Below are 21,597 nucleotides of genomic sequence, written 5' to 3'. Positions count from 1 at the left end.
GTATAAACATAACTTTTGTATGCACTGGGAAGCCAAAATATCTGCGACTCACTTGGTTGCGATATTCGCTTTCCTTCAGTGGTCTGGAACCCAACCCACAGTATCTCTGGGGTATGCCTGTAATAAAACCTGCTTCACAGGGTTGTGTAATACATGGGCACAGCTCATAGTAGAAACTCAATAAAAGGTAGTTTATTTCCCTTTGATTCTAAGCAATGATTTATCTGATTTAATGTCTTATAAGAAAAATGTCTGTCTTAGAAATATAACCTCAACATCACTGGACTTCACCAGCATGGGAGTACTAATAATACATAAATACTAATACATTTTTAAAACCTATTTCCACATTTAACTAATACAGTAATTCCTGGGTATCACTAGGGATGTGTCTTGTGCGTCTCTCATCTTCATTCAGCTCTTTGCTGCTGTCTGCTGCCCAGGAAGATCAACTTGGGGGCCGTGCCTTGCCCCTGCGTCTCCTGGTGATCCTCAATGAGAATACGCTGGTTGTGTTTTCTCTGAGAACCCTAGAGATACCCAAACTAATACCGTCAAGAGGCCAAGATGACATGACTTCCTGTTAAGACTTCAGTGCAACACAAGCACACTATGTATGCAGAGATGATTTTCTCCCTTGGCCACTTGGACCACAAACAGCACTACTTGTGCCTCCCTATGAAAAAGCTTCTTCAGCTTCTTCTTAATCTCTCATCGGCCATAAGCAAGGACCAGGAATCTCTCTATCTCAAGGTCCCCTATTCCATATAATCCCACCCTAAGGCAAACCAATTTCTGCATATTTCAGACTGTCAGTTTCCCAGTTCATCATAACCATCCAGACTCTGAAATGCAGTTTAGGCTCAGTTGGAACCCTCTCGACAGTAACAATTACTGCACATTCTGATATTCTGATTCTTCACCCACTAGAGTTCTGCCCTCCAAATCAAAAGTATACAACAGGGGGCTTCCCTGGTGGCGCAGTGGTTGAGAGTCCGCCTGCCGATACAGGGGACACGGGTTCATGCCCCGGTCCGGGAAGATCCCACATGCCGAGGAGCGGCTGGGCCCGTGAGCCATGGCCGCTGAGCCTGCGCATCCGGAGCCTGTGCTCCACAACGGGAGAGGCCACGGAGGTGAGAGGCCCGCGTACCGCAAAAAAAAAAAAAAAAAAAAAAAAGTATACAACAGAGTAAAATGTGTAATATAAATTTATTCTGTGACACTTTCCTCATTGAAGATATTTTAAAATATATCAATATTTTATGAAAAATAAATACCTAGTATAAGAATTTAGATAATACCTGTAATATACATGATTTGACCCTGAGTATCCTCTTTTTTTTTCATTTCAAACAATATTTTTTAAAAAGTAACATGAAAACAATAAGGATTACTGCATTCTTCATGTATCTGGTGTCTCATAAATTTTAATTCAACTGCCAGTTCTTTTCTCAACTATACACGTTAATGCTATTTGCTTCTCGTTTTGAATGGGGAGAGTATCCATTTTCGGTTTAACAGTGATATTTAGGTCTTCTTTCTCTGCTTCTTCAAGAAAATTCTTCATGCTGAGTTTGAACAGTAATCGAGGGTCTGGTTCAGAAAGTGGTGGGCAATTACAGATCTCTCTAATTTTGAGTGCCTACAAAGAAAGAATACAACACAGAATATATACACATATATAAATTAATTAAGGTTATTCCAGTAATTCCTAATATGCTCTATGTGAAACAATGAAATATAAGAATACATTCTGTATTTTTGCAATAAAAGGTATCTTAATTACAACATATGAAAGAGAACCATATATAAATTCATAGTAAATAGTTATATCTACATGATTTGTTTATATAATAAGATATCTGCAAAAAACAACTGTATTTGCAATGACTGCCCACTGTCCTATTGGGGATAAATAAGCCTTCTTGGAAGTATCTCTATGATTTGTCAAACTCGAGCCAATCCTGAGAACATTATTCAGATTAGAGAATATCTGAAGACGCAGAGAGATTTTTTTTCAAGAGAGAGAAAACAACAGAAAATAGATGTGAACATACTGAAAGAAGATATACATGACTGGGACAGTCTGGGGTGGAAATGATGCTAATAGCCTACAAAAGAAAGCAAATCAAAATCATGGCAACTTTTAACTCCAGGAAAAATAAAATGATGCAGGGAAAAGTAAGCACAGTATACGACATGGCTCAGCTGTGATTAGTGTTTACAGTTTTTAAAAACTGCATCTTTATCTAACCAAAATCACAACTTAACCATATTGGGAAGGGGGAGAGCTGGATACATGTGTGTGTATGCACAGGGTGTGACAGTGGTAAGGGAGAACTTAATTCTCATCCTCTATGGGGGAAAAGAAATAGATAATACCTAAAACCGAAAAGTTAGGAAGTAGCAATATAAGCACGTTATACAGATAAGGTGGGAAGTACCAAAAGAATCATTTAATAGAGTTGCAAATGGTTACCCTTGAAACTGAAGGCAGGATAGGGAGACTGCCGCTTTAAGTACTAACCTTAGAGAACTATGTGCTTCTTCAAAGCGGGTACACGAACGACTTTAAGACATGAAAACTAAAATAGCAATTTTTTTAAGGGAAAAAAGTCTTAATACCTAAGAGGTTTTAAAAGAAAGATGTTTAAGGGGAAAAGCTAGTTTAGGTTTTTACTCCTTCTAAATGTTTGATAGTGATGCATGTTAAGGGAGGAAAAGCAGGGGAGGGGAGAGTCAGTGCTTGGGGAGTAGGAAAGTTTTAAAAATATAAGTTCTCACTGATAAAATAATGACTTGGAGCAGTGGGGAGAAGACCTAAAGGACAAGGACCTGAGGGAAGAGGTCGCATGAGTACCTAGAAGAAGAGAATTCCAAGAAGCAGCAGTGAGTGCCAGAACGCGAGAAGGGAGCATGGCTGGAATGCTGTGGAGGAAGCCAGGGCAGCTGCAGCAGAGGCGGGAAGGAGGCAGGAGCAGACTGCGGGATCTCACAGGTCACGCTGCGGATTTTAGCTTTTCCTCTGAGTGGGCCTGCTCCTGATACTTGTGGGGTCCATGGCCAGAATGCAAACGGAGGCTCAGATACCATATATTTAAACATCTAAAATGACTACATAAAAAAATGTTCTATTCTACTTTGAGGAACAGACAATCAAAATGACTCTGACGGGGACGTTCCTGGTGGTCCAGTGGTTGAGAATCCACGTTCCAATGCAGGGGACGCGGGTTCAATCCCTGGTTGGGGAACTAAGATCCCACATGCCGCGGGGTCAACTAAGCCTGCGCACCACAACTACAGAGCCCATGCCCCACCTAGAGAGAAGCCCGCGCACCACAACAAAAGATCCCGTGTGCTGCAACTAAGACGCAATGCAGCCAGAAATAAATTAATTAATTAATATTAAAAAAAAAAAGTAGCTGTACCTTTTTAAAAAAAAATGACTCGGACAGCCAAGTACAAAATTAGAATTCTTTAATTTCACATGTAAGGTTGCAGGGAGCCTACCCCAGCTGCTGCCACTGGCCTGCTGTCCACTCCCTTCTCCTCCCACCCCTGGCCTACCTGGCACAGTAAGGGACCTTGTGTGCGTGCGTCCAAAGGAAGAGGTCCATGCAGGCCCTGAAAGCGGGCTCCAAAGTGTTTGGGTGAGGAATTCCACTATCCCAAATACCAGAGTGCCATGTGGTGAGGGACTACTCCCTTAGCTCCCATGGGAGAGGGGGCATGCGACCAGAGGCAAGCCAGAAAAGGGTCTTTTTAAATGGTCGAGGCCAGGGCAAGAGCTTGGGTCTAGGAGACCTTTGATCCTGAATGAGGCTATAAGTTACCAAAATAAACTGAAGAGGAAAAAGCATTAAAGTGAAATTCTTTGGTGATAGGGGCCTTGTCTGAAATTTCTTTGTATCTCACAATACAGTAGATTTAGTATGTATTGAGTGTTAAATAAATGTTAAAGTAAATTGAACTGAAAAAAGGAAGAAAATGTTTCCCAGCTATAGCACTAAAGTAAAAAGAAATTCAGACCCTCAGCTAAATGGTGACCTACTGTCCAAACAAGGATACCTTTGGGAGTGAAAGGAAATGCTATTAAAATAAGATTTACACTGAGACATCAGGCATAAACTGAGACTGTCCTGTCAAAACTGGGACGTACAGTTTACTCTTGCTTTAACTCCTTTACAACCATGTTGATGTTCTTTTCCAAGTGAGAAGCCAACCTGTCACGGCTGCTACATCCCATGCCTAAGGCCTTCACTGGTATCAGTAAAGGGCCAGGTGTGGAGTTCAGCAGGTAGTAGCTGGCACAGCTGAATTTAGCAATGAGAGATGCAAAGCAGCAAACAAAGAGAAGAGTGCCATATCCTACAACCTTTTATGTTCAGTAAAAGCTCTTCTCTTTCCCTTAAATGATTTTATTCAGGACTTTCACATTCAACAAATATTTAGAACGTCACACTGAGTAAGGTGCTAGGTACACATTGATCAGAACGAAGTCATGATCCCTGTCCTCATGCAATTTACTTTGCGTTTCCCCACGACTGGGCATTTGAATTGTTTCCATAGTTTTGTTTTATGTGGGTTTTATAAATTACCCCGCTATGAAAACCTTTGTTTAAAAAAAAGATGTTATTTTTCTAACCTCCATTTGGGTTTACTTGAGGGAGACCCCCTAAAATAGAATGATCTAATCAAAGAGTAAGAATAGAGTATAATTTTTGTTATATAGGACCAGACTGCTTTCACCAGAAAGGCTTTACCACCTTATAATGTCATCCGCGTACATACATACCTGAGTTATCCATAATCAACAGAACATAAGATTTTATGATTTCTATCTAGATAACCACATAATTTCAAACCTCAGAATCCTTAGAAATCATCAGTTAAATTTTACAGAGAAGAAATTGAGCCCTAGAGGTTAAGTGACTGGTAGGAAACAAAAAACTGCTTAGCGTTTGTTTATTCACTTGTAATTGCCAAAATTGGAAGCAACCAGGATGTCCTTTAGTAAGTTACTGCATACCTGTGATGCGAGCAGACAATGAAATATTATTCAGCACTAATAAGAAATAGTGCTGGCTACTTTTATGGCTTTTATCAAGTCATAAAAAGACATGGAAGAACCTTAAATGTATGTTTTTAAGTGAAAAAACAAAAGCTAATCTGCAAAGGCTACATAGTGTATGACCCTAGTTACATAAATGACATTCTGGAAAAGGCAAAACTATGGAGACACTAAAAAGATCCATGGTTGTCAGGGGCTGGGGGGAAGACAGGGAGGAACAGGCAGAGCAGAGAGCATTTTTAGGGCAATGAAACTACTCTATGTGGTACTATAATGATAAACACATGTCATTATACATTTGTCAAAACCCATCGAATGTACAACACTAAGAGTGAACCCTAATGTAAACTATGGACTTTGGGTCATAATAATGGGGCAATGTAGGTTCAACTAGTGTAACAAATGTAGCACTCTGGTGCAGGATTTTGATAGTGGGGGGAGCCTGTTTCCATATGGAAGCAGGAGGTAGATGGGAAATCTCTACCTTCCACTCAATTTTGCTATGAATCTAAAATTGCTCTTAAAAATAAAGTCTGTTTTTTAAAAAGCTGGCATGGAAGTACTGATAAAAAGGCTTAGAAAAAAGGGATTAGAACACACTTTTGTTGTTTTTAATACTTTTGCATTCCATGTACTAATGGGTTTTTTTGGTTTTTGGTTTTTTTCTTTTTTTGCACCACATTATATGTTTCTTGAGTAAATCTTTTACTGAATAAAATGCACTTTGGAGATGTCTGAGCTACATTTCCTTAATTGCTAGAAAAACTATACATACTTTATAAAGGTTTTCTGTTACTATTTGTTCATCTGTGAACTGTTTTTCTCCTCTACCCGTCAAGCAGAATACTGTTACAGACCACACATATTGCCATCAAATCTTCACCTGCTTTGCATAGTAAGATTTTATTGCATATGTTGGTAAACTATTCTTTTCTCACTTTCATTTCCACATTAATTTTATTACATTTTGCCGTGTCAACATCTTTTATTTTTTTATAAATTCAAATCTTAGTAAATATGCCTTCATCTCTTTTAAAGTAAGCAATGTTTTCCCACTCTACAGCTAGCCTTTCTATTTCCTTTGTTTTCTGTGTTTAACTTCATGCACTGCACATAATAGGTACTTAATAAATGCAGGCTGAATTTTAAACAAACATTTATAGAACACAAGCTATGAATAAATGGTTATGATAAATGTCATAAGAAAAACACTCTTAAGAGTTTACATTCTAAGAGAAAACAGGAACACACTCTCATAATAAGAATATACAGTTCTAAGAATCCCATGTAGGGCTTCCCTGGCAGCGCAGTGGTTGAGAATCTGCCTGCCAATGCAGGGGACATAGGTTCGAGCCCTGGTCTGGGAAGATCCCACATGCTGCAGAGCAACTGGGCCCGTGAGCCACAACTACTGAGCCTGCGCAGCTGGAGCCTGTGCTCCGCAACAAGAGAGGCCACAATAGTGAGAGGTCCGCGCACCGCGATGAAGAGTGGCCCCCGCTTGCCGCAACTAGAGAAAGCCCTTGCACAGAAACGAAGACCCAACACAGCCAAAAATAAACATACAAATAAATTAATTAATTAAAAAAAAAAGAATCCCATGTAAGATCTAGAGTTAAACATGGGATTATGGGATTAGCCAGACTAAAGATTCCAACTAGGAGTAAAAGGAACTAACATTTACTGTTCATTTTCTATGTACCTTGCACTGTGCCAGGCATTTTACCTGTTATCTAAATTGGTATTATGATATGAATCACTTTTGAAATCTTGGGCTCAGTGTTGAATACTTATCATTAAAGTGTCTTATAAGGGAGAGAGGGAGGGAAGGAGGCAGGACCTTACCCCACAAACATACAAGTACATACATAAAACATCCAGGACTTATTGCTATCCTAATATTACAGATGAAGAAAGCTGAATGTTAGATTAGGTAGCTACCTCAAAGTTAGGTGAGTGGGTCAGATTAAAACCCCAGACTCCTTAGACCACTGCTATTTTTTCACTACTTCCTATAAGCATTCTTTTCCCATCATGGACTATTAATCTGCTGCATGCTAAACTTCTGAGAGAATGTAACTGTTATTCAACTGCATTGCCCAATTTTTCTATTTTTAACACAATATTTTATTACTTACCTTTCCTATTATTACCATCATGCAATAATTTAACAAATATTCGCTAAGTATCTCAGAAACGGTCTCAGGCACTATGGATATAGCAGTGAAAAGGGGCCTTACATTCTGGGGGAGGAGACAGATAATAAGTAAACAAGGGAACTTTAGTTAAGTACACGAAGAAATTAAACAGTAAACTGCGTTACAGAATGACTGCACGGAAGAGAGGCTATTGGAGATGGGGGGATCAGGAAAAGCCTCCCTAGGCACATAACATTTGTGTAAAGAGCTGAGGGAAGAATGTTCCAGGCTGAGAAATTGGCAAGTAGAGGGGTTGTAAGGAGGAAAGAGTCTCCACGTGAAATAGCTGGAATCAAGGAAAACCTGGGGAAAGTGGCACGTGAAAAAGCTGGAGAGGCAGGCAGTGGCCAAATTACATGATTTAAAGACCAAGTAAGGAGTTTGGATTTTTATTCAAAGTTAAATGAGAAACCACTGAAAGCATGGGAGTGACATTAAAAAGAGCATTCTGGCTACTGTATTGAAAATACGTTGTTAGGGATTGAGGTGAAAAGTGGAACAAGAAGATTAAAATAGGAGATGGCTGCAGGTAACCTAGGGAAGAGATGATGGTGACTTTTACTAGGGCAGTATCAATGCTGATGGAGAAGGGAATACATCCCTAATGCCTTGTGGAGGCTGTCGACAAAATTTTCTAGTTGGCAAGATACAGAGAGGAAGGGAAGAGAGAAATTAAAGATGAGTCCTAGATTTCCTCCTCTGTGTTAATAGCTTCTTTTATTATGCTGCCCATGCATCTGAGGATAGTTTACTTGCTCACTGTAAATCATTATTGTTAAGCAGTACTGTATGATTGGCTGGTTAATGACACCACTCCATAAATTCTTTTAAAGGTGTTGTTCTTACCAAATTGTCAAAACAAAATCTTTTTACTCACAAAACGATTAACATTTTGCTCATCAAATAATTAACAATGCCCCTTTCTATATTTTGAAGCTAGAATTAATTATTCACCGAACATTTGTTCTTTGAACTTTTAAAAAAATTCTCCAAAGTTAATCCCCATCAGGGCTAGGTGTCCTTTTCTCTACTTATTTGTTATGACTCTTTGGGTTTCTAATACAGTTGTTTTTATTTATTTGATTTAATTACACCTTACCACTTTCCTCAAAATTTAACTTGAGGAGGTTCATTCTAGTTATAATTTCTACTTCTAGCTGCATCCATTTTGGCAATACTCACAAACACACACACACTCATGCATGCACACACTTTATTTCTGATTTTGACCTGGCCCATTAACTAATATCCAACTAAAAATAACATTCTTCGAAGTATTTTTGGTTCTCCTGTGTGTTAATTATTGTAGCTCCTCTCCTGATCATATTTACATTTCATTCTTTGTCTAACTAACCAATGATTTGCACTTTGACTAAATTTTCCAAAGAAACAACTATTGTAATTTTGCTTATTTCTGCTTAATTTTATTAGTGGTATCCTCCCTATCTGGGACACATTACTCTATTTCTTTTCTCTTCTTCTGTCTTATTAATATAGATATTTAAATCGATAAAATTTCCTTTACAAATCAGTTTGACAGCAACCCATGAAAACATAGCTATATCACTGCTCTTATTGTTTATGGATTTCTCTCTTGCCTTATACACAATTTTATTTTAACTTTCACCCATCTTTTATTTTTTGTTATGCTAATTTTAATGTACTGTGTTCTGACAATTTGAACCATAACATTTTTTATATTACATACACTTATTTTTTGTCCAAAAAAGTTGTATGACCAATATTGCTATAAAAGATTTATGCACATTTAAGAAGAAAATATACATCTATTTCCAAGCATTTAGTGTCTAATGTCAGTTAAATCTTATTTTTGTCCTATTCAACTCATTTCTTTGTTAATTCCTTTACATGATCTGTGGTTTTCTAAGAACAGCAGGGTGCAAGCTATAATCACAATCATATATAAACAAACTAAACTATATATTTTATCTAATTCTCGAGAGTCAGTGGATTCTGTAAAGAGCACTACTGCTACTGAGCACTTCACTGACATATTGTTTTATGTGTTTCATTTATTAAGGGATCTTCCACCTTAAAAGAAAGAAAAGTTGGTTTGGCTGGATACCATAGCAAAGTGTATTAGCTCCACTGGTTTCTGTTTGGTTGGTTGGTTTTGTTTCTTTCCCCCTTAAACCCTTACAGTTCTCCAAAGTCTGAAAAGTAAGATCCAAAGTCATTCTTACTACTGTTTTTAAATTTTCTCTTTATACCTTGGCATCTTGAAGAGCCTATCTTTGCAATGACGATTAAACACTTGATAAATTTAACTATATAGGGATGTTCATATCAGGCTTCTCATGCATGATGCTCTGGGATTCTTCTAAAAACCTATCTTTAGAAATGTTATCTAAATCAAAAAATGGATATAGAAACCAAAGCCAAAGAAATAAAGACATGAATGAATCCTTACCACTGTTAATGCAGTTTGGATTTCCTTGTGTCTTCAGTATGCTTCCATTGTTTGGACACTTTAGCTTTGGGTGTTTTAATTTGGTTGTGCTATGTTCCTCTATCTCCAAGCATCAATGAGTCGTTGCTCTGGAGCATCAAATCTTCTCTTTACAACCTCCAATGAAAGTTTTACAAGCTTCTCTGCTGTATGCACAAGTTCAGCAAGTTTTTGAAATGGATGTATCTTACATTTGTAAAGTCATTCTTCTTCTGTCACTTTCAACGTAGTTAAGTCAGCCTTATCATGCCAGCTTCACGTGGGGCTGCTTCTGTAGTTTTCATCACCTAGGCTGTCCTCTCCAATGAAGTAACATTTTTAAATTAGACTGAGATTTGAGATTTGGTTTTGTTTTTAAGATTTTTCTACTCTTTGAAGCTTATCTTACTGGGGAAAAAATGGGCATTTCAGGGGCTTTGTTTTTTGGTCGTTATTGTTGGATTTAGTTTAGACGAGGGTCTTTGTGGTGGTATTAGTTAAGGACACTCAGACACTACCTAGTCTTTTAAATACAATTACCTATGATAAATTTTCCTTTCTTGCCAAATCTTATGCACTCATCATCATTCTGATTTTTTTAAAAAATCTGCCTTACCTACATCTTTTTTTTTTTTTTTGCGGTATGCGGGCCTCTCACTGTTGTGGCCTCTCCCGTTGCGGAGCACAGGCTCCAGATGCGCAGGCTCAGCGGCCATGGCTCACGGGCCCAGCCGCTCCGCGGCATGTGGGATCTTCCCAGAATGGGGCACGAACCCGTGTCCCCTGCATCGGCAGGTGGACTCTCAACCACTGCGCCACCAGGGAAGCCCTTAAATCTACTCTTAAATCCACTCTTGAGCAGGAGAAAAATGTGGCTGCAACATTTTTTATTCCGTTAGAGTTGACTTGGCTGGTCTGAGTTCCTTCTTCACTGTTCTAATTCCTCCTGAAGACACACATTTAGCTAAGCCTTTAGAGACAGAGGAGGATGATATTTCCTTAATCAAAACACTTCTCAAGTTGCTAAAGAACTGGATCTTTTGCAGAGTGCCAAATCACCACTCCACAATCACTTGCTGGTCATAAGGGGGAAAACCACATTTCCAAAGGAGGCGTTAAGGCCATCACCATCCAACGCCCCTGATCAAACGTGACATCACTAAACATGGAGCAGCCAGATTAAGAGAATCCTGATGTGAAGCAATATGAAGCACAGTTGCACAACCTATAAAATATTCTTGCCGAAAACGTAACTTTCACTTATAGGTATACAGAGAAACAAGTTGGTCAAAATCACCAAGAAGCAATCAGATAAACCTAGAGTGTGGGGCTAGATCTATTCAACACGCCAACATGTTTAAAAACAAACAAGCCAGAGGGGAGGGGCACTGTTCTAAAGTCAGACTTAAGGGACACAGCAACCAGATGCTGTGTATGGATACTGATGGATTATGATTTGAACAAAACAATCAGAAAACTATGTTTTGAGACAGAGAAATTTGAATATGCACAGGATACTTAACTGTGTTGAGGAGAATTACTTGATTTTCTTAGCTATGATAATGGTATGATTATGAAAGAAAATGATACTACTTTCTAAAATACATACTGAAGTAATTAGAAGGGAAAGCCCTCATGTCTAGGATTTGCATTAAAATACTTCTGGGGAAAGAATTAAGAGAAGAGGCAGATGAAGCAAGTGTATAAAAAGGTTGCTACTACTGAATGTAAGTGAAAAACGGGGGTTTATTAAATTATTCAAATTATTCTCTATCTTTACATATGTTTTTAAATTTTTATTATCAAAAGGTAAACTAAAAAATTTTTCTTTAGAACAAAACTTTTTCCTCTGTAGCTTCCCTTTTCCTCTGTCATTTTTGCATTTCTATAACTTCATTCTTGATTTTACATCTACATCTTCAGTTCTAAATGGCTCATGAGAGGTTTAAATGTTTCTTCTGAAAAACGAAAGCAGTCTCTTTACACCCTCTCAATCTCCAACTCTTTCCCTTGATTTCTGAAGGTTAAGCATATACTTTTCAAAAGATCTGAAATTTTAGCATCAATAATCTCAATGCAAAAACTCACTAGAAACAAATTTAACAGAAAATAATGAGAATAGTAGGTTACCACTTTAAGAGACAGAAAAGACAAGGATAATGTCTATGTGGCTACTTAAAAATAACAAGACAAAACTTCTGTTTATTATTAGTCTGACGGGATGATTCGATTTGGTATCAACTTGAAAGGCTACTGGAAGACAACAGGAAATAAAAACAGAGAAAACTGTGAAAGAATGTGAAATGGGCCTTAGAAGATCATTTGGTACCCTGTCAAGTGCATCCTTTGGTATTATCCCAGCCTCTCATGGCTTTAGAGAGATTTTACCACTCTGTAAGTTGTAGAAAACTTAAAACAATGTAAATGATACTTGTCCACAGAAAAGGAAATGAACTATGTCTGGTGAAATGCAACTGATTATTGCCTTATGAATGCATCAGTTTTGCACCTACTTGTACAGTCATCTGAACTGGCTGTAAGATATTACTGGCTCCCTCATTAATAATAAGTTAAATAAAATCTCAGATGTGGTTCATTTTATATTTGTGTAAGTCATGATTTTACCTTAAAATTTTTTTTTTCTCCTCTAACTCATTTCCTTTCATAAACTGCAATGGAAATTGGAGTCTGACTAATTTTTTAAGTGGTCTAATTAAGTATAAATAACTAAAACTTTGAATAGATATTAAAAATTAAGGCCACCTTGACACGGGTCAATTATCCTCTGGAATGATAAAATAATAATGGAAAAGTTTTCAAATAAAATTTTATGATCAACCACTCTTAACATATGAGAATCAGGTATTAAGAAATGGCTGTATTTATTCCCAGTAATAATAGAAATATTTATAAAACAACTGCTGGTACATATCAGGATTCTTCTAGGTACTATATATCAAGTAAAACAGCAATTATTTATGCATAAAAATATAAACTATAATAATTAAGTTCAAAAAAGGAAAAAAGACAGGAAAAAAAATTAAAGCCAAAGAAGCCTCATAATTAGATTAAAAGCTTCCTTTGAAAATAGAAACCAAGACGTTTCAAGGAAAAAAAATCACCTCAAATTTTAAACATATTTTTCTAAAAATATCATTACTTTTCTCCCCTTTCCCTATAAAAGCAAGTTTTTTCTAATAGCCCATTCATTTCAGCCTCAAGTAGATACACATCACATGCACCATAATATTTTTTTAAGGTTTTAGACAATGTTACTGTCAGGCTTCCTGGCTTTATATGATTCAGAGGCCAATTCAATTACAGTAGCTGCTATGATATTTGCCTTTTCCTCAACACTCTTCTTGTCAGACAAAATGAAATTCTGCAAGGTGAACAGTGTATGTTTGTGTACATTGGCCAACAACGACATTTCACTTCAATGTTAAACACACTCGTATTTTCTACTTATGAGATGTATAATAATGATTTATGCATTTACTTTGTCCAATTATAAATGTGTAAGAATGATTTACACATGAGTTAAAATCCCCAGCTTCCTGAAAGTTTAAAGAATTTGAAATAAAATGAGATTAAAATGAATGCATTTGTAGTCTGCCACTGATTCTCATGTCTAAATATTAAATGTAGTAACGTTGAAACTCAAGATTTAAAAAAATAGTTTACAAATAAAGCTGACATTGCAAGTTCTAAGAACGTTAAAAAATAAATCCTATTCAAAATTATGACTACAATAACATAACCCAGACAACTAGTAAGTCCAAATTAATCGTTTTTCCTACATATTCTATTATTCTCCATCCCCTTCCCCCTCACCAAGGAAAGGATGGCATAGAGTTGGTGAGAGAAGAAATAATACAAAATTCAGTATAAATGCTTTCAGTTGTAAAATAAATCTTTCAAGTAAATTTCTACCCTGGGTTATCATACAGTTTCTCTTATTCACACCTATTCATATTGTATAATGATACTTACAGAAGGAAAATTAAATAAGGTCTTTCGAGGACAACGTATGGTATATACATATAAATTTAAAATCTGAACATTGTAACTATAATTTCAAAACTGTCATACTATTAAACATCAACAGGTTGATATAACATCTGTTCTTCAGTTTTTCTCCCAAGTTGTTATGGGAACCGAATATGTGGAACATGTGTTTCCTAAATTTAACCGATTATTTCAAGTAAATAAAATTATAACATATATTATTAACTACAAATAATATTATTACTATAACCCTATTTTTATCCTTTTTAAATGCTAGTGGATCACAGGATTATATTTAACTAGGCATTTACACATGCTTTATCTCAGAATTCACATTTTAAAAAAAAAAGGGCATTTTTTTTTTCTAATTTGGGGGCGTTTTCTTGATTTAGAAACAAAACAATAAAGGAACTAGTCTATTTTCTGAACAATATACTATACTAAAATATTCCAAAATTATATGATTGTACTGCTTTGTAGGAGCCGTAGATCACATTCTTTTCAAACATAATTCAGATCCTGTTACTCCTCTAGTCCTCAGCTCAAAACCCTCCAGTGGTGTTCCATCTCTGACAAAAGCCAGTCCTTTTTTTTTTGGCAGGGCTGTAGAGCCTTGCACCCTCCACCTTCCCTTGCTTACCCCATCCAATTACACTGATTTCCTTGCTGGTCGTCAAATACCAGGCTCACTACTGCCTCAGGGACTTGTACTTACTATTCCCTCTGCCTGCAAGGTTCTTCCTCCTGGGAAGCTACATGGCTCACTCACTTATTTCAAGTCTTCATTCAAATACCATCTTCCTAGTGAAACCTCCTCTGACCCAACCCCATTTCTTTTTTTCTTTTTTTAACATCTTTATTGGAGTATAATTGCTTTACAATGGTGTGTTAGTTTCTGCTGTATAACAAAGTGAATCAGCTATACATATATCCCCATATCTCCTCCCTCTGCATCTCCCTCCCACCCTCCCTCTCCAACCCCTCCAGGTGGTCACAAACCACCGAGCTGATCTCCCTGTGCTATGCAGCCGCTTCCCACTAGCTATCTACTTTACATTTGCTAGTGTATATATGTCCCTGCCACTCTCTCACTTCGTCCCAGCTTACCCTTCCCACTCCCCATGTCCTCAAGTCCATTCTCTATGTCTGCGTTCTTTGTTTTTTTTTCCTGTTTTTTTTTAACATCTTTATTGCAGTATAATTGCTTTACAATGGTTTGTTAGTTTCTGCTTTATAACAAAGTGAATCAGTTATATATATATATATATACATATGTTCCCATATCTCTTCCCTCTTGCGTCTCCCTCCCTCCCACCCTCCCTATCCCACCCCTCTAGGTGATCACAAAGCACCGAGCTGAAAAAAAAAAAAAAAAGGTCATGAAGAACCTAGGGGTAAGACGGGAATAAAGACACGTCTGCGTTTTTATTCCTGTCCTGCCCCTATGTTCTTTAGAACCTTTTTTTTCTTTTAGATTCCATATATATGTGTTAGCATACGGTATTTGTTTTTCTCTTTCTGACTTACTTCACTCTGTATGACAGACTCTAGGTCCATCCACCTCACTACAAATAACTCAATTTCGTTTCTTTTTATGGCTGAGTAATATTCCACTGCATATATGTACCACATCTTCTTTATCCATTCATCTGTCGATGGACACCTAGGTTGCTTCCATGTCCTAGTTATTGTAAATAGAGCTGCAATGAACATTGTGGTACATGACTCTTTTTGAATTATGGTTTTCTCAGGGTATGCCCAGTAGTGGGATTGCTGGGTCTTATGGCAGTTCTATTTTTAGTTTTTTAAGGAACCTCCATACTGTTCTCCATAGTGGCTGTATTAATTTACATTCCTACCAACAGGGCAAGAGGGTTTCCTTTTCTCCACACCCTCTCCAGCATTTGTTTGTAGATTTTTTGATGATGGCCATTCTGACCAGTGTGAGGTGATACCTCATTGTGGTTTTGATTTGCATTTCTCTAATGATTAGTGATGTTGAGCATCCTTTCATGTGTTTGTTGGCAATCTGTGTACCTTTCATGTGTTTGTTGGCAATCTGTGTATCTTCCTTGGAGAAATGTCTGTTTAGGTCTTTGGCCCATTTTTGGATTGGGTTGTTTGTTTTTTGGATATTGAGCTGCATGAACTGCTCGTAAATCTTGGAGATTAATCCTTTGTCAGTTGCTTTATTTGCAAATATTTTCTCCCATTCTGAGGGTTGCCTTTTTGTCTTGTTTATGGTTTCCTTTGCTGTGCAAAAGCTTTGAAGTTTCATTAGGTCCCATTTGTTTATTTTTGTTTTTATTTCCATTTCTCTAGGAGGTGGGTCAAAAAGGATCTTGCTGTGATTCATGTCACAGAGTGTTCTGCCTATGTTTTCCTCTAAGAGTTCTACAGTGTCTAGCCTTACATTTAGGTCTTTAATCCATTTTGAGTTTATTCTTGTGTAAGGTGTTAGGGAGTGTCCTAATTTCATTCTTTTACATGTCACTGTCCAGTTTTCCCAGCAGCACTCATTGAAGAGGCTGTCTTTTCTCCATTGTATATTCTTGCCTCCTTTATCAAAGATAAGGTGACCATATGTGCGTGGGTTTATCTCTGGGCTTTCTATCTTGTTTCTTTGATCTATATTTCTGTTTTTGTGCTAGTATCATACTGTCTTGATCACTGTAGCTCTGTAGTATGGTCTGAAGTCAGGGAGCCTGATTCCTCCAGCTCTGTTTTTCCCAACCCCATTTCAAACAGCTATTCCAGCACCATGATCACCTCTGCTCACACATTACCTATCTTCTATGGAATGTACTGTGTCCTCCCCAAATTCATATGTTGAAGCTCTAATTCCCAATGTGATAGTATTTATAGAGATGGGGTCTTTGGGAGGTAATGTTTAGATGAGGTCATGAGGGTGTGGCCCTCATGATGGAATAGTGCCCTTATAAAAAGAAAAGACACTACTGCAATCACTGTCTTCACCAAGTGGGACATAGGGAGAAGGCAGCTAGCTGTCTGAAAGCCAGGAAGAGAGACCTCACCAGAAACCGAACCGGCCATAACCTTATTATTGGACTTCCAGCCCTCATAATTGAGAAAAAGTGAATTTCTGTTGCTTAAGCCAGAGCCCTGACCTTGTACTTCTAGCCTTCAAGCCTGTGAAGAAATGAATTTCTGTTGCTTAAGCTACCCAGTCTATGGTATTTTGTTATGGCAGCCCAAGATAATACACTATTCCTCCTCCTTTATTTTCCTCCCTAACACTTATTACTGACTAACATACAATATATTGGTGATTTATTCTGTACAGTACTAGTTTATTCTATTCATTGTCTGTCACCCTTTACTACAGAATAAGCTTCCTTAAGGCAGGGTTTTTTGTCTATTTTGTCACTGAACCTACAATTCCTACAATCTGGCACATAACAAGTAATCAATAAATATTTGTTGAATGCATAAAATACAGATTTAAAACATCTTAAATGTTGATATGGTACGGTAAGAAATAATACACTTCTGTGATGATATTCAAGGAAAACATTAAAAAAATTAAAATATGCAATCTTTAATAAGTTAAATTAAAAAAAAATCAAAGTTACCAAGATTTGTATTCTCAGAGGACCAAAGAATCTTTCCTAATTTTCTTGATCTTTTCTCCTCCTATGGACCTCATCTACTACAGGCTCTGTCTTCCTCTTACCAATTAAATGTGGAATCCACCTAATACTGCTAACTGTCTAGGATTATTTTCTTTGCTTATTTCCTAAGTGAACTCGCTCTCACTGCTTCAACTATCACCTTTTTTTGGTGACTTTGAAATCCTCATCTCTGGCCTAGACACCTCTGTACTATGGTGCTAGATTCCCAACTGCCTTAGAGGTATACATTACTTCAGGCATACTGTCAGGAATGTCAAAGGACATGAGCTTTAGGTAGAATATAACATTGTCCTCACTTAAGTAGGAAAAAACCTTAAATAAAATCTAACCCAAAATAGGAAGTCTTTAGTAGTATACAGACTCACATAATTCTATATATTGCCTGAGGAATCACTTTCTTCCATTACAGAAATTAGACCTATGATAGTAGGGAATTCCAATCTCTGAATTATGACTATGTGTTCTAATTAACAATATACTCACGCCTTAACTATCAGTTTCACTTCAACCACTGAATTATTCCCAATATTGTAGTAGAGCTTTATTACTTTCAAATTGAATTTTATCACTTGGGGGGAAAATACAAGAAATTATATGAGTTTTTCAAATTAAGTTTCTGAACTAACATAGTTTATTTTTAGAAGAAAAATATCTCTCAGTTTTTTTCTTTGCCATTGGCTTCCAAATAACATATCAGTTTCTCCAACCATTTTTCTTCATACTCACTAATCAATTCATTATTATTTTAAAGACTTTTCAAAGCACATTTATTACTTCTTTAAAGATCCTTAGTTATCTGATAATGAAATGAAAACCTGGAATTGAGGACAGGCATCAGATAAAAGTTGGGTAGAACTTATTATCCATTTTAAGTGAACCATATATTTTTAGAATTTCACTAAGCAAAAATAAAAAAGAAAGGAAATTCTAAGAGAAAACCATGTGGTTATTACGGCTTTAGAGATAGGTTAAGCCTCCCAGGGTAGTATGAGGTCCCTGGGTGTTGGATGGCACTAAGAAGACTCTCAGAGTCAGTGCTCTTCAATACAAACCAGTTACTAACGAAACATGTATTGTCCCAGTCCTATGTTGTCTTTTAAGACGAATAATTACTACACATTATATCAAGTAAATTTCACTGCTGTTTCTTTCTCACATATTTTTTCTTCAAATTAAGAGTATAAATGAAATATATTTAGCATAGGTCTCAAGAAGATATGTCTGGCTGTCCCCAGTGTTCATAAAAGGCACAAAGTATGCTCAAAGTATCAACAAATCTTGTCATCATTCCTTTCAAAATAAATCCAAAATCTGACCACTTCTCTCCCTCTCTTCTGCCTCCATAATCTCTTACCAGGATTATTTCAAGAGCCTATTAAATAGTCTTCCTGATTCCATCCTTGCCCCACTACAGCCCACACAGGAGCTCCAGCTATCACTATAAAACACTTGAGTCAGATCAAGTCCCTCCTCTGCTCAAAACCCTCTCTTAGCGTCCCATATCACTTGAAAAAAGAGTCAAGTTCTTACAATGGTTTAGACGACCCTTTACCGCCTGGCCCCCGTACACCTCAATCATTCTCCCCTCCCTTACTACGTTCAGCCCCAATGTCTTCCTTGCTATTCCCTGAACACACCAAGCATACTTTCACTTCAGGTCCTGTGATTTGCTGCTTCCTCAGCCTAAAAGATTCTCCTTCCACATACCCACAGGACTTCCTCCCCTGCTTCTTTCCAGATTCTGCTGAGTGAGGTCTTCCTTGACAAACGAACAATGACTAGTACACATTCTCTGCTTCCCAGCCTTCTCTCCTACCTTTAACCTGCTTTGTTTCTCTGCAATGTGCTTATCGCTGCTTGACATACTGTATGTATGTCTGTTTGCTTGTTTATTGTTTGCATTACCTAACTAGAAAGTTAGCTCCAAGAAAACAGAGACTGTTTTGCTCCTTGCTCATCCCCCAGCAACAGAACACAGAATGGTAGATTAGCAATGGACATGAATAAATATTCACGGATGAATTAATGCACCTTATGGTAATTTCTTATCCCAAATGAGATGCAGGCTATTCTTCCTTCAAAATGTATACCACTGTATTTCTACTTTTCTTAGGATAATTCATATTCTTTAATATATTAAGAATCATTTTGTACTTACCTTAGCATCTGCAAATATCAAGACCACGTATTATTTCTTTTGTATCTTTCCTATAATAGGTAGTCAATGTTTGTTCATCTGAATTTGAAGACATACTTAAAGATAGTTTTATAATACATCTGTATCTGTTGTGTTATCCTTTAGCAAATAAGCCCAAAACCAATTCTTTAATTGGTAAAGAATATTCTGCTTTTATAACCAACCAGCAAATTTAATGCCAGTGAGACAGAAGGGAGCATGTAGCCTGGCTTAAAGATGTCTGACATTCATTTTGTACCTATGTGGAAAGCACAGAAAACATTCCGACTGATGTTAAATCAAAAGGTTTTTAGAAGATAGTGAATACTAGTCGGGAGAAAGCTGCTTCAGCTTGACGCATTAATGAATTCTACAAAAATAAAAGAGAAAAAGAAGAGCACATGGCACATGCTTGATTCTATCTTAAAAGAAATAACCAGAAAGCAAACTAATAATGAAGGATTTTTTTTTTCCCTAAGAAAACAAATTCCAGTGTCACTACTGGAATTAAGACCCAGTTGACCCAAAATTTTTGTACAACTCATTAACTGGTGTGTTTAATGATAAGCTTAAATCACTAAGAAAAGATTATGATCAGTATGATGAAAAATACACCTTGAGTTTTAGACTTTCACCAAATTTTTTAAAATTAAAAAGTATGAACCTAAAAAGAGTAAAGCTTCACCATCAAGAAAAGTCAACTAGGGGAGAGGGGGAAGATGGCGGAAGAGTAAGATGCGGAGATCACCTGCCTCCCCACAGATATACCAGAAATACATCTACACGTGGAACAACTCCTACAGAACACCTACTGAACGCCGGCAGAAGACCTCAGACCTCCCAAAAGGCAAGAAACCCCCCACGTACCTGGGTAGGGCAAAAGGAAAAAGAATAAACAGAGACAAAAGGATAGGGATGGGACCTGCACCAGTGGGAGGGAGTTGTGAAGGAGGAAAGGTTTCCACACACTAGGAAGCCCCTTCGTGGGCGAAGATTGCTGGTGGCGGAGGGGGAAGCTTCAGAGCCGCGGTGGAGAGCACAGCAACAGGGGTGCTGGGGGCAAAGCAGAGAGATTCCCGCACAGAGGATCGGTGCCGACCGGCATTCACCAGCCCGAGAGGCTTGTCTGCTCACCTGTCGGGGCGGGCGGGGCTGGGAGCTGAGGCTCGGGCTTCCGTCGGAGAGCAGGGAGAGGACTGGGGTTGGCGGCGAGAACACAGCCTGCAGGGGGTTAGTGCACCACGGCTAGCCGGGAGGGAGTCCGGGGAAAAGTCTGGACCTGCCGAAAAGGCAAGAGACTTTTTCTTCCCTCTTTTTTTCCTGGTGTGAGAGGAGAGGGGATTAAAAGCGCTGCTTAAAGGAGCTCCAGAGATGGGCGCGAGCCGCGGCTAAAAGCGCACACCTCAGAGACGGGCATGAGACGCTAAGGTTGCTGCTGCCGCCACCAAGAAGCCTATGTGCGAGCACAGGTCACTATCCACCCCTCCCCTCCCGGGAGCCTGTTCAGCCCGCCACTGCCAGGGTCCCGTGATCCAGGGACAAGTTCCCCGGGAGAACGCACGGCGCGCCTCCGGCTGGTGCAACGTCATGCCGGCCTCTGCAGCCACAGGCTCGCCCTGCATCCATACCCCTCCCTCCCCCCAGCCTGAGTGAGCCAGAGCCCCCGTATAGGCTGCTCCTTTAACGCCCTCCTGTCTGAGCGAAGAACAGACGCCCTCTGGCAACCTACACCCAGAGGCGGGGCCAAATCCAAAGCTGAACCCCGGGAGCTGTGAGAACAAAGAAGAGAAAGGGAAATCTCTCCCAGCAGCCTCAGGAGCAGCGGATTAAATCTCCACAATCAACTTGATGTACCCTGCATCGGTGGAATACCTGAAGAGACAACCAATCATCCCAAACTGAGGAGGTGAGGTGGACTTTGAGAGCAATATATATTATTTTTTCCCCTTTTCCTCTTTTTGTGAGTGTGTATGTGTACGCTTCTGTGTGAGATTTTGTCTGTAGAGCTTTGCTTTCACCATTTGTCCTAGAGTTCTGTC

General features: G+C 38.2%; 1 protein-coding gene across 5 annotated transcripts in view; it reads right to left on the bottom strand.

Annotated features, from left to right (window-relative positions):
* Window positions 1-1,284: 1,284 nt before the first annotated feature.
* OMA1 (OMA1 zinc metallopeptidase) overlaps window positions 1,285-21,597 on the bottom strand; it is a 73,476-nt gene continuing 53,163 nt past the window's right edge. For all 5 annotated transcript variants that reach the window (XM_082862029.1, XM_082862028.1, XM_082862030.1 and 2 more), the window contains one exon: window positions 1,285-1,645. In XM_082862029.1, coding sequence (XP_082718155.1) covers window positions 1,436-1,645 — 210 coding nt within the window. In that variant the 3' untranslated portion in view covers window positions 1,285-1,435. The remainder of the gene's footprint in view (window positions 1,646-21,597) is intronic.

This window comes from Leucopleurus acutus (assembly GCF_964270905.1).
Source record: "Leucopleurus acutus genome assembly, chromosome: 2".
Classification (NCBI taxonomy): domain Eukaryota; kingdom Metazoa; phylum Chordata; class Mammalia; order Artiodactyla; family Delphinidae; genus Leucopleurus; species Leucopleurus acutus.
Note: the sequence above shows the minus strand (reverse complement) of the source record. Positions and strands in the feature narration are given on the sequence as shown.